The 13,067-nt window shown below is 40.4% G+C and overlaps 1 protein-coding gene across 1 annotated transcript in view; it reads right to left on the bottom strand.

Annotated features, from left to right (window-relative positions):
• SYTL3 (synaptotagmin like 3) overlaps positions 1 to 4,550 on the bottom strand; it is a 28,361-nt gene extending 23,811 nt beyond the window's left edge. The window contains exons 1-2 of the mRNA XM_084261547.1: positions 4,437 to 4,550; positions 2,454 to 2,669 (exon numbers count right to left, since the gene is read on the bottom strand). Of these exons, the coding sequence (XP_084117673.1) occupies positions 2,454 to 2,669; positions 4,437 to 4,546 (326 nt within the window). The 5' untranslated portion in view covers positions 4,547 to 4,550. The remainder of the gene's footprint in view (positions 1 to 2,453; positions 2,670 to 4,436) is intronic.
• Between the last annotated feature and the right edge of the window lie 8,517 nt (positions 4,551 to 13,067).

The following is a 13,067-nucleotide window of genomic DNA, read 5'->3' on the forward strand; positions in this document are numbered from 1 at the left end:
ATATATAGTATCTCTGTTCCTTCTGAATTTTCTGATGCTTATTATACACTGAAGTGCCACTGCAAAAATTTCCGCAGTGTAGGCACTACGAAACTTTCTTGTCTACCCAGTAGTCCATTTTCCTTCTATGAAATTAATCCTTTTGTTGCCATTCCCTCTGCCAAAATTACTTGAAATTGTCAAAAATATACAGATAGTAAATTCATGTAGGGCTTGCCTCCTTAAGGAAGCACTATCTCCAAACATGAGAGCTACAGTGATATCCACCAAAGGCCAGGCAGCAAAATCCCTGAGCCTGCTATTTCACACCTTACCTTACTCTATGTTAAGACAGACAGACCGTAGATACGATGCTGGTTGTGCTCTCTGTGGCTTTTTTTTAAGGCATTTTAGGCATTTAAAATACACCTTATAAGCACCAATACAGAACAATAAAAACATTAACTACTGGTTTGGATTGGATTTTCATGCCTAACCATAGGTCCTTGTGCATAACTGAACACACATAAATTTGAAAATTAGCTTAAAATAAATTTTGAGACAGGATAGTTATTTACTTTGTATGTAGATACATTAACTAATAAATGTCTGAAATCTCTGGCTGCACTAGATCTTCATGGGTTCTGCACTGGTAGTGCCTTGAGTGTCGTGTCCAGCTTTGCCTTTAGATTCTGCCCACTACCCATGATTATCTTCCCAGAGTTTAATCTCCAGCTCTGCACAGACTCATGCGATAATCAGACCACTCACAGGAGGAAAACAGATCTGGAAATACCTTAATATACTCCTTACCCTTAAAAAGAAAAAGGTAAGCTATAACCAAAAGTGACTCCATGAGGGCAAACAAAAGGCACTGAGTAGCATTTACCGCACTGCTGCACTTCCTGAGATTTGCAGCCTTGATGTAAAGCTCACTGAAGGCAATGGAAGAAGTCTAACAGATTTTAATGGACTGTGCATCATGAATGAGCAAGATCAATTGTGCCATCTCTTTGCTAAAAAGAGAATTTCAATGATAGCTAAAGAATTCCTCTGTATTAGCAGGACAGAAAAGTAAATTTCCTCCAAAAAAAAAAAAAGGGGGGGGGGGGAAACGTCTTCTAATTTATTTAAATATTGCTTTCCTGGTTTTACCATTAAATATCTGGACAAGTTTACAAAATAATTAAGGTCATGCAGCCCTGTACAAGGTAGCTTAACAAGGAGCTACTCTATAGGGGATTTCCACTGTGGCCACCACATAACTGGAAACCAATTTAAAAGAAGAGGAAGCGGAGGAGGATGTATCTAGAGCAGCATATGAAAAGTTAACTTTTTAACCTTTCTTTTAATATGCACAGAATGAAGCACAGATAGGGAAATATATGCACCCAAATCTAGAAACTGCTTTCTAGCAAATATATATGGAGCTAATCTGCATAATTTATGCATAATTGCAACAAAACCCAAGGAATCCGAGAACAAATTTTTAGTGATAGTATATAGTCTCTTCTAAGCTATAGAAAATGACTTCAAACTAGAAGCAGAAATTCATTTAGTTAAGATCAATACCTTGCCTTACATTTCCCAGGCATTAGTTAAATCTCACTTTGAGATCTCATTTTAAGAGAAAGTAGTGAATTAATCTTGTGTTGGCATAAAATAAAATTTCATTCATATCCTCACCCTTTGTACAGGGAACGTTGATTCATTTCCAAAACTGTCTTTCTTTACCTACATAATATTATTTTTCATCAAAAGTGGAAATACAGCAAAACCTTTCGGTTTAGAAAGATTCTGATATATAGAATGGATTATGATGGAGTATTTTGCTAAAAAATATTGTATCAATAGTGAAAAAGAATTGTTTCTTGCATTATGAAAAATAAAACCAAGGTGACATAAAGAAAAAACCCCAACTAATTCAAAGTAAACATATTTTGATTTCTGACCACATTTAAACAATTTCTGATAGCGTTATTGATGCTTTTTAAATTTATACAGTACACGACTTCAAGTTATTCATCAGTACTGGTTCCTCACTCCTGACGTATGAGGTAAAAAAAAAGTCAATTATTAGGAAGTTGTCATGAAATTGGCTATACTACATCAAAACACAGCATCTTCAGCAACTTGATATGATGCATTGGTTCAGTATTGAGTCAGTCTGCAGTTCAGAAACCATCAAGTGTCCCTACGCTTTGCTGTTCTCTTTCTCATACTACTTCTGGCCTACCCTGAGGATCCATTTTGTTAAATACAGGAAGGGAAATCCTGGCTAAATGAAATGTAACACAAAATTTCCATCAATTTCATTGTTGCCAGGACCTCACCCAACATTTTCATTCTGCCAGAGGGTTGTTTGGGTTTTTTTCCATTAATGGTTTAAAGCAAGAGACACACACAAAACCAGCGTGCATCTACTGGATAACCAGTGTAAACCAGCACTTACCCAAGCCAGTAAAAATTCTTACCCATGAGCATAACAAACAGTGCACTTCCAGAGGCAGGGATTCAGGCAGATACGGCATTCGGAGCACACTCGATGGCTGCACCCATTGCAGACTGCGCCTCTGTTCATCAACAACCCAAGCGATTTCTGACAGCGAGCACAGGATTTCTCCTGGTATTCATGGCTTGCATTCCTTGCCCCTTTCCACTGAAGTTGCTGCAGCTGCAGTTTCAGTTTCCTAATCGTGCAGGTGAAAAAAAAAAAAGAAAGAAATGCCCTCAAACCCCCAAGTAAATCACAAGCTAATACCCTGGCTGTTTAACATCGTTACTAGTGGGAGACAAGCCCTCAAGTCTGGCCTCAACTGAGCTGTCTGAAGGCGTTTACACACAGCATTTTTGCACTGTGACTGTACATACAACAACTGTGCACACAGATGGAGTAATAGCCTAGTATAAGGGGGTGTCTGGTCACGTCACTCATGCACACTCAGGGCACGGCTCCAAAATTATGTATGCAAGTGTTTATGCATTCACATACAAACACTGAGACTAAATGGCACTCCCTTTCATTTGATTATTTTTTTTTAATCCTATTTATCCAAGAATCTAATATTCTATCAATTAGAAATAATCACAAATGCAAAGAAGGGCTACGAAGATGATTAAGGGCCTGGAGCATCTCCCCTATGAGGAAAGGCTGAGTGAGCTGGGACTGTTCAGCCTTGAGAAGAGAAGACTAAGGGGGGGACCTAATTAGTGTTTATAAATATTTTAAGCATGGGATGCAGAGGGAATTGGCCAGCCCCTTTTCAGTGCTCTGTGGAGACAGGACAAGGGGCAACGGCTGCAAGTTGGAGCACAGGAAGTTCTGCACCAACACGCGGAAGAACCTTTTCACAGTGATGGTGACAGAGCCCTGGGACAGGCTGCCCAGGGAGGTGGTGGAGTCTCCATCTCTGGAGATATTCCAGACCCATCTGGATGCCTATCTGTGCCATATGAGCTAGGGAGCTGCTTGGGCAGGGGGGATGGACCCGATGATCTCTCAAGGTCCCTTCCAACCCCTATGATTCTGTGATTCTACGATCTGAAAGTTAAAAAAAATAATCACATGAGATTAAATTACTGAAAGCTCTCCCTTTCATTAACATTGCTTCCATCACATGTACCAATAATCAAGATCTGTGGTTTTGTTAGCTACATCATCAACAGTTGTCAGGGATTTTCTAACCAATTCAGGCTTTCTTTATAACCCTTTACTTACTTTCCACAATCATTTAATATGTTCAGTAATACTTAACATAAATGTTTGCTGTAAACAAAGCTTAAATTTCTACATTTAAGAGACTAAAAATTTCTAACTTAGCAACACAAATAGCCTGGGGATTCAATGTGACAAAGCAGGGTACAAGCTGCAAGGAAATATTTTCTCTATCCCTGATACAAAGCCACTTAAATGCTGGAGGATTGATTATCCCTTAGCCTTCACAAGTGAGATAATTGCATAGTGTCAAGTAATAAGATAGAATTCTTTTTCTAACCAACATCACCTACTACCACTAGTGACAACCTCCACAGCAGTGTGGTGCACTCAGTACCTGCTGTATGTAAGAAGGGATGGTGATGGATTCAGCACAATGAGCAGATATCTAATGGAGTCTTAACCCCGATTTTGGCACAACAGATGTTAAGTAAAGCAGCCAAAGATCTGTGTATGTTCTGTGTTACCAGAGCTATAAAAGCATATACAGGAGGAGGAGGAGGAGAATGCCATAAAGCCTTCATAGGAAAAATGCAGGCAGCAACTGAACTTTGCATGAAGCCTAGAAGTAAAATTAACCAAGTAGATTATGGACTGAAGAGTATTTGCTCATCTTTACTATAGAGTGACAGTAAGTCCAAGAGGCTCTGAATATCCCTTCATTTCCCCAAAGAATAAAAAGGCATTAGCTAAGAAGTTAAAAAAAGGAACAGAAATACAGGAATAAGAGAACCACAGATACCTTATTCTTTCTTCCTCTGTTTTTCTCACCATCTGGTCTCGATACAGGACTTCCAGAACAGCTTCTCTTTCCAATTCCTTCAGGAAGTTTAGATTAAACTCACTGGCCATTTTTGCCAAGCTCCACTTATTTTGTAGACTCCTGTGGTATTGTTCTACTACATCCAGAATGACAGATACAACATTTGAGAGTCTAACATCATCTGTGTGCTTACTAAGTGCCTGCACTCTTACTGATTGGTGATAAGGTTCACTGTGTCATACCCTTGAAGAGAAAAATAACCAAGTCTGTCTTCACACAAGTCATCATTTAAGAGTCTCTGCTACTCAGGGAATATGAGCAGTTAGCAAGGTCACAGCAGTCTCTTCTTTTTCACGTGGAAAAAAACCTTCTTGGTATTTTTTTTTCCTGACAGCAGTTGAGAGCTTGCAGCAAGGTTCCCCCAAGATAAGGCTCTCACCAGATGGGGGGACAATTCACCAAGAGATGGTGTAAAGGACTGGAGGGAATGTTTGTTTTTATTTGGTCTTGTAGATTTGGGATTTCTGAGCCTAGGGGAAAAAAAAGAATACATGTTATTATCCCTTCTTACCTCTCCAAGACATTACAAATACTATGTGAGGACCACAGTTTGCCACACTCAGACTTTTTATGCACTAACTCAAATACAGGAGATGTTTTAACACAGTTCTGTTCTTTGCCCCTTTCTGGTCCCAACTTATTGAAAAGACAAAGCACAACAAGCCTAAGGGGAAACACCCCCTCTGAATTCTATCAGTTACCTATGTCTGTTAAGTCTAGATAAAGAGTTTAATGGCCAATAATGCCATTACCTTTGTTAATGCACACAAACACAGAAGAGTTAAGCTATCTACTATTTCCAGCTCAGTTCACTAACAATTTTGACCCCAAACTGATGATGCCGATGTACAAATTTGAGAAGCATAAAATTAAATCAGAATCAGAACTGTATTTTGGAAATATTCTATGATCTTCCCCTTTGTAAAACTCCCACTAAAATAAAAAATAATTTTAATATACTTTGCACTGAAGTGGAGAAATAAAATTATTTGATCCAATTCAGCTTACAAACACATTAACTTTTAATGCTACTGTCTAGTGGGTATCACAAGAAATGTTCCACTGATGGTACACCAAATATTGAAGATGTGCATATGAAAACTGTTTAAGTGTTTCAAACTCAATCCAAATTAAATACTAAGACAGGAGGGTAAAGCTTTCCCAGAGCAGTTACTGGTGCTGCTGGACCTCAGCTGAGAATCTGACTGCCTGCATTGCTGGATAGTTATTTTAAAATACTGTGAATTTTAAGTTACAAACAAACAAACCAACCCAACAAAACTTCATATATATAGTGACAACGTATTTTTGTTGGTGCAGGAAGTTACCCTACATACAGCTTGCCCCAATTAAGTTATGTCATTTCCCACCAAAAAAACAGCAGGAGGTAATAATTTGTATTTATAAACAGCATACATTCCATTCTTTTGTATTTTTTATGAAACCCTTCAACAGACACCAAAAAGACAAAGCATTTCACAGAAGCAGCATTAACAAAGAAAAAAAAAAAAAGATGGGTTTCCTGTGGAAACAAAAGAGACTGAGATAGACATAATCGTATTTTATTTCCTTCCCAACTGAAACTTCACAGGAAATTAGTCAGTTCAAATCTAAAAAGCCTGAGCAAATTTTTAGCACAATATATTCAAAGGCTCCTGCATCCCACATATGCTTTCATATTTTACCTCAACATACCTCCCAGGACTGATGTGTGTGTTTAGAGCCTTCATCTCCATTTAAGTCAATAAAATCTGAAAGGGCAGTCAATAAAACTTGGGGATGCCTGCAATATGCAGGATACCAAAATACCCATTACAGCATAAGTTATGCTTTCTGTAAACTCCTAGAATTTCCACAGGGTAGCATATTGACAACATCATCAAAAACTATGCTGAAGCATCAGTAAAAGCTAGTAAATTCATGACAGTCATTATTAGGTAGATCAATTAAAACCAATCTTGTGATATGAAAGAAAACAAATGTCATACAGAGCTGGTAAGAATGTGCCACCATAAAACAGCAACAAAGAGCAATATGTGAAGTTAAGCAGATATTGTTGCTATTTGATATCTCCTTCAAATTCTTTTAAAAAGGACTACCTCCTATCTTCACAAAGAGCACAAAGTTTTCTGTATTTCAAGCCTATTTTAGAAACTGGATTTCAGATGACATCTTAGTATGTGAAAAATACTGAGGGCACACACCTTCTTATTTAGAGATGCATATATTTTTTTTTTTTGTTTTTTTCAAATTCTGGTTTTGGTTATTCAAGCTTGCACAAATTTAAATGGCATGAGAGAATAAATAGCTCGGATGCCCTCTCGTTTCCACTTTCTCTTGCTTGCAGCTGTACCCCCCGGGAGACTGAGGTTCTGCCCTAGCCAGGGCAGGATTCTTCAGAATTCAACTGCAGCCCATCAGTGAGACTGCAAACATCATAATCCAGATCAGTAAACACCATAATCCAAATCAGTCAGTCTACTGCTGCACTTTGTATCCTACTCACAGTGATAAATCATAAGCGCTGAATCTAATGCCAGCAGCAGACTGCTACAAGGACCAGGATGGAGAGATGAACATAATCCTCTAGCAGCAAACAACAAGCAGAGCAAAGCGTCAGGGACCTTACATCCTGTAGTACCTGCCCTATGTAGGAGACAGCCTCTGTGACTGCCTCACCACTAGGCAGGACATTGCATGCTGCAGAGAATATAGGCTAAAACCCACCATGTAGCCAGAAGCTCTATCAATATCAACCTGGACGTACCTATGGTTTGTGTTTATTCAAATTTTCATAAAGATTTTAAGCTCAGAGAGTCCTTGTGCTCTGTCAATTTTTCTTGCACAAAGATTACTCAAAATCAAAGTTAACGATGAGGTAGCTTTAAGAATAAAGTCCTGTATCTCCCAAAATGGGGGATAATACCTGTGCCCCACAACAGACTTGAACTAGTAATCATTTCACAGAGGTGTTTAAATTGGACTGAACAGCTCTCTATCACTGTAAAAGAAGTGCATTTCTAACACCAAAGCTGTTTGCATTAGATTAGTTTTTTGGCAGCAACAAAGAAGTGGCATTTTCAGTAATGACTCCTCCACAAGATAAAACAGTCTTAAAAACCGTCACAGAGGCCCTCTTTTCACATTCACCCAGTGAGTGCAGCTAGCTAGTGCTTCACACCATCACCTAACCTCAAAGACAAGCATCTTCTATGTAAAACCAAAAGCAACAGCAACCTCTTTCGTACATACCATGATACCTCTCCCTTCTCATCACAAAGCTCACAAAGTATTTTGTTCAAGCGTTATTTAAAATTATGCTTTTTGAAAAAATCATGTGAAATCTCAAAGCCATTTTAGATGAGATGGGATACCCAATGCCGTGGTGTTTCAGGAGAGGGAAGCATGCTCTGCACACAGTACAGTCTCAGAAGACCTGGCTTTTTTCTTTTCTACCAGGCTGAAACAGTTATGTCACTGAAGATCAATCAAAAGACCTACCTAGGACAAGATTAAGTTGGCAAAAGGCACCTAATTTTTTAAGTATTTGAACTTAGATACACCTGAGTTAGCAAGATTTTTTTTTATCAAAACAATTTTGCATGCAATGTATTATTTATCTCCTTTCAGGCCCTTAAGCATTAGCAAAATAATGACAATGAAATAAGTATAAACAAACTGATCTTCTAAAGCCACAGCCTTCATTGACGAGATAATTGGATAACTTCATTCATTAACTCAGAAGATGGATGTAATACATGAGGAGCTAGGACACAGACTAAGGTGGTTTAGAGTAGAAATGATCACAAAAGCTCCTGGAATTTATGGCTATTTTCTGTTCTGCAGAGGCAAATCACACAGTTTTACTCTTATTTGAGAAAATTACGGGTGCTATTTTATACTGCCTGGCTGCAACAGTTTAATTTTCACATCCCTGCATACACACATGCAAATTATTTGTAACTTCTTTGGTAATGTTTTACCAAAGCTATGTCTTGTGATTTTAATAACATCCTTCTCCAGCACTTTAAACAAGAGGAAAAATAATCAACAAAACTTTTTACAGTTCTAGGGGAACTGTACAGTTTTTTTCCATGAAATCTTTGCAGACTAAAACCCACCATTCTGATCAGTTAAAACGCATGCCCCTGTGTAATATCATACAGAACACATTTAAAAGATGCCCTTACCTTTTCTGCAGCCATCAAAGAAAGATGTGTGGAATTGAACTGCTTCTAAGAGATGAATAGGACTCTTATTATTTATTTATCTTTTCCTAAAATAAACTGATGGCTGCTCTCTACCCTCCTTTGGACACCAAAATTAGACTGATGTATGTACAGAGGAGCATCCCCAAAACAGCTGAAAGCAAACACACTTAAAGAAGAGCTCCAGCATTACAACAGTTTCTGCCAGGTCTCTGGCAACCATGAGCAATTAAAGAGAAGCTATTCGTATTTCTAACATTAAAAAAAGACTCAGTACAAGAAGCTATGCAAGATGACTGGTATCTGCAAAATACACTCAGTCTCCTGGTTCGCATACAGGAAGAGAAGCGGCTTTGAATTCTACATAATTTCTTTTTCTGATACTATAGATATGCAAATACAACTAACCTCAACCTCCCCAGGGCTCAGGCAGAAAACACTGCCTGGGTCGTAAACAGTTATTTCCTGGAAACAAAATATTTTCTATTCAGGTCTGAATGACAAAGCAATTAGTACAGATAAAAGTTCAAAGTAATTCATTATTTTAAGCATCTGCAAAAAGAAGGAAATTATTTTACCCCTCAACTAGAAAACTGATCTCATATAACAATTACAAGTTAAAATATTATTTGGATTGGATGTCCTAATCCTGTCTAGTACAAAACCAACAACAATAAAGTTCAAAATTACATTCAAGTTATTTCAAAGTCCAGAAAAGATGGGAGGCTGTTCTTGCAGGTCAACCTCCTTTCCTGTTCCTGGCTCTACCAGATAAACTGTATGTACATCACAGAACCCCTTCTTAGTGCTTTGGGTCTTTTAAGAGATATTACTTTCAGTTACATTAAACAAAGCACTGCAATTCTATTCACATGGCAAAATTAATCAGCCTGCAACTTTATAACCTCGTTAAGTTAAATAGGTTCAAACACTTCCATCTGTGTATGGCAAGTTTAATCACCTGCATCAACTGTGTATTGCTGAAGAGAATGTAATTGTTAGTAGAGGACAGAGCTAAGTCCAATAAAGAATATTTGGATTTAATTTCAGGCAAAACTTTAACTAAACAAAAGATGGAAATATCCTGAGGATTGTAACGATCCGTAGCAACAGATTTGTAGTGTTAGAAATGCCAATGCTCCTAAAGAAAGGTCTTGAGGTAGACACATTAGTGAAGCAGTAATTTATTATACATTCTTGTAAGAGCAGGTGACCTAACAAAGTAGGCACACCTTTGGCCAGAGTTTGTAGCACTTTTATATCATATCCTCATTCAAAAATCATGAGGTTACCTCATACACCTGTACATATTCATAACCTGTCCCGCTTTGTGTTAAAATGAGTTCCAAGAAATGATTTCCATAAACTCTTCCCAACTGTGCCTGCTCACTGCTGTTTGGTGGTGGTCATTGAGGGTCATGGGGATGAAGTCAGATAGCTCCTCTTTGTCACTGCAAGGAACCTTCTGTTTTGCACAGACTCAGGTATCCCTTCACTGTGATCCAAACTACAGGTTTGGTTTCAGCAGGTTTTGTATACCTTCAAGGACAACGGGGAGCCTGAGCTAGTTAAAATGAAATGCTCTGCCTGAATTTATGACCAATTACAAGGCAAGCAAGGAATTGATGAACAGATAAGGAGTTTGTTAGACCGATGGGGGGAACTGCAACTCATCAAAGAAATCATTTTATTTTCACAGAGCACATCATCCTTGAGTGCACAATTTACTCAAAATACAGTGTTAGACTCAAACTTATGTCCCAATTGATGTTTCTTCTTTATCAGTGAGGCACAGTCCTTCAAGCGAGGCATTGTTTATGGGAGGTCACCACTATGGCACTTCATCCTGTTAGCAAGTCTTCCTTAACCCTTTACAACCGTCTTCATGTAATATTTCAGCAATGTTGAGACATGAGTCCACAGTTTTCCCACCCCAGCACCCATTACTTAGCAAATTAAGCTTTAGGTGGGTCTCCTAGGCCTGGTCAAAACTGGCTGGAGTCTTCTTTGCCAGTTATGGCCTTCAAATCAACCATCATGGCAGAGTTACTGGACTCACTGGATTCACGCATGCATGAGCTTCCCTTTCCAGTACTTTCTGTGGGGAGGTGGGGGGGAAAACTGTGCATGTGCATTTCCACAAACACACAGTCAGGTGAACAAGCAGTCAAGCAGCAGAAAATGGCTGGTGTTGGTGAAGACAAGACCCCAGATCCCTCCCCCGAACTTCGCCCTACAACTCCAGGAGTGGTAAGGTTTCCTTTCTACAGCACTATAGCCAGGCAGTAGGGACAATGTCCTTGCTATGGCTATAGTGGTGTATTGTTCCCTCGCCATTAGACTTTCAGGTCGACACCGCCTACCCGACAAGTGCAGTTCCACCTCCCAGAGTAACCAGAGAGGTGGGGGTTATTGAGACCGAGACGTCTCTTCAAACTCAGACAGCTGGTTTAGAAAGAATCAAGGTTTTCCTTTTCTGTTATTGCTTTACTTCCAGGCAGAGGACCCATGCTTCTCGTCACAGGGTTGCAGATGATGTGGCGATGTGTGAATGATGCCATAGGATAGAATTTTATGCACTGTTAGGAGCTGTTGTTATTTTGGTTTTGGTTTTGATTGTGGCTGGTTACCATTGTTGTTACAGCTGTGTACACTAATAAAGTTTAGTTTTGGTCAGTTAATCAAGAGTTTCTATAGATCTTAAATTCTTCTACAGAAAATACAATAACCCTTTTCAATTTGCAAAAGCAACATTTCCCAGCATTTTCCACAGTAGTATCACAAAGCCAGGTTGAAGAATGTTAGCCACGTTAGCCTTACTGACAGCTCTCCCTTAATATTTAAACAAAGCCTTAATTGTCACACTTCTATCTCAACATATTTTTCCCTTTTACTCCCAGACATGGAAAACTGCTGCTTTATTTTATACATTCTGAGAATATAACCAAGTTACACCCTTTTATTCCTTTGTCTTAAAATCACCACTTGTTAGCATTCCCATCAGCCTCCTTTTTCGGTCTCTGCTTTCTGCCCAGAGGAAGCAGTGAGTGCAGGGCTCAAAGGAGAGGGGCCGGGGGCAAGTTCTGCAGCCAGCTGTGGTCCTGCATTATCCCAGCAGGGCATGTAGAGTGAGTGCTGCCTGAAGGACCCCCCAACAGTACCAAAGCAAAGTCAAGAAAACTAGGAGGCAGGGTCAGGCACGGGACTGGAGACAAGGCCAAAACATAGGGCCCGCAGCAGAGGGCGCAGGGGTGGACTCCACAGCTGAGGCTGATCTGGGCAGGTGAGGTCTATTCCACCCTTGGAGCTCTGAGGCTGTAACTCACAACTTTCTTGATATATGCCTAAGACTGGACACGGCATTGCTTATGAGGCCTTACTGTGCAGAGTACAGTAAAACACAGCTTCCCACGTCCTGCAAGATATACATCCACTTATACAGTACAATATGGAATCTCATTTTTAAATAATTGCCTTGTATGAGGGACTTAATACTCTCCCCTACTCCCTTGTCTATGGAACAGCTACCAAGTGAGCTGGTTCTGCCATGGCAGCATTTAGAGAGCTGGTTATTCCTGCCTCAGTCAAGGCCTTTGCACTTGCCCTAGGTAAGTTATTGTCTCCTTTCTTCATACTGTTTCTCCAGTTCATCCAGGCCGCTCTGAGCCTGAAAAACATCTTCCAGTGCTTACATCATCTCTTAGATGTTGACATCATCAGCAATTTGGGCAACCTGTGAACACTGCACACACAGAATCTACTAACGGTGAATAGCATGTCCTTTAATTTTATGGTCCTGATTCTGACTGCTAATAACAACTGGATTCTAGCCGTGTAAGAATTCACGTATTTGCCATGTCCTTCTGTGATTTCTCCAGCTCCCGGGCATGCAGGGCATAACGGGCCTTCTCTTTAGGAAAGAAGACGCAGAGCTCCCTTCCCAGGGAAGGGCCTCTCCCTTCCACGCCCACCGAGCACAAGCGGCAAGCTGTATGTACCAGAGGCTCAGCCGTGGCAACCCGCCTCCTCTCAGCCCCAGGTCCTGGGGCGCTGGACAAGGGGACGGCGGTGCCCACCACCCGGCCGAGCGGCATCTCCCTGCCCGGGTCCCGGCCGGGCGCCTCAGCGCTGTCACTGTGGAAACCCCGCGGCGGACAGGGCGCCGGACAGGCCCAACCCCATAGCGACGGCCGAGGCAGACACCGGGACGCTACCTGTTGCTACGCGCTCGGCGAGGCGTATTGCACAGGCGTAGAGGGAGAGGCGGGGCGATGGGCTGGAGTACGCAGGCGCGCTGCCAGCGGTTCAGGCGGGGAACCGCCGGGTCGTACGGAACTTAAAC

Source organism: Gallinula chloropus, assembly GCF_964237585.1.
Source record: "Gallinula chloropus genome assembly, chromosome: 3".
Taxonomy (NCBI): domain Eukaryota; kingdom Metazoa; phylum Chordata; class Aves; order Gruiformes; family Rallidae; genus Gallinula; species Gallinula chloropus.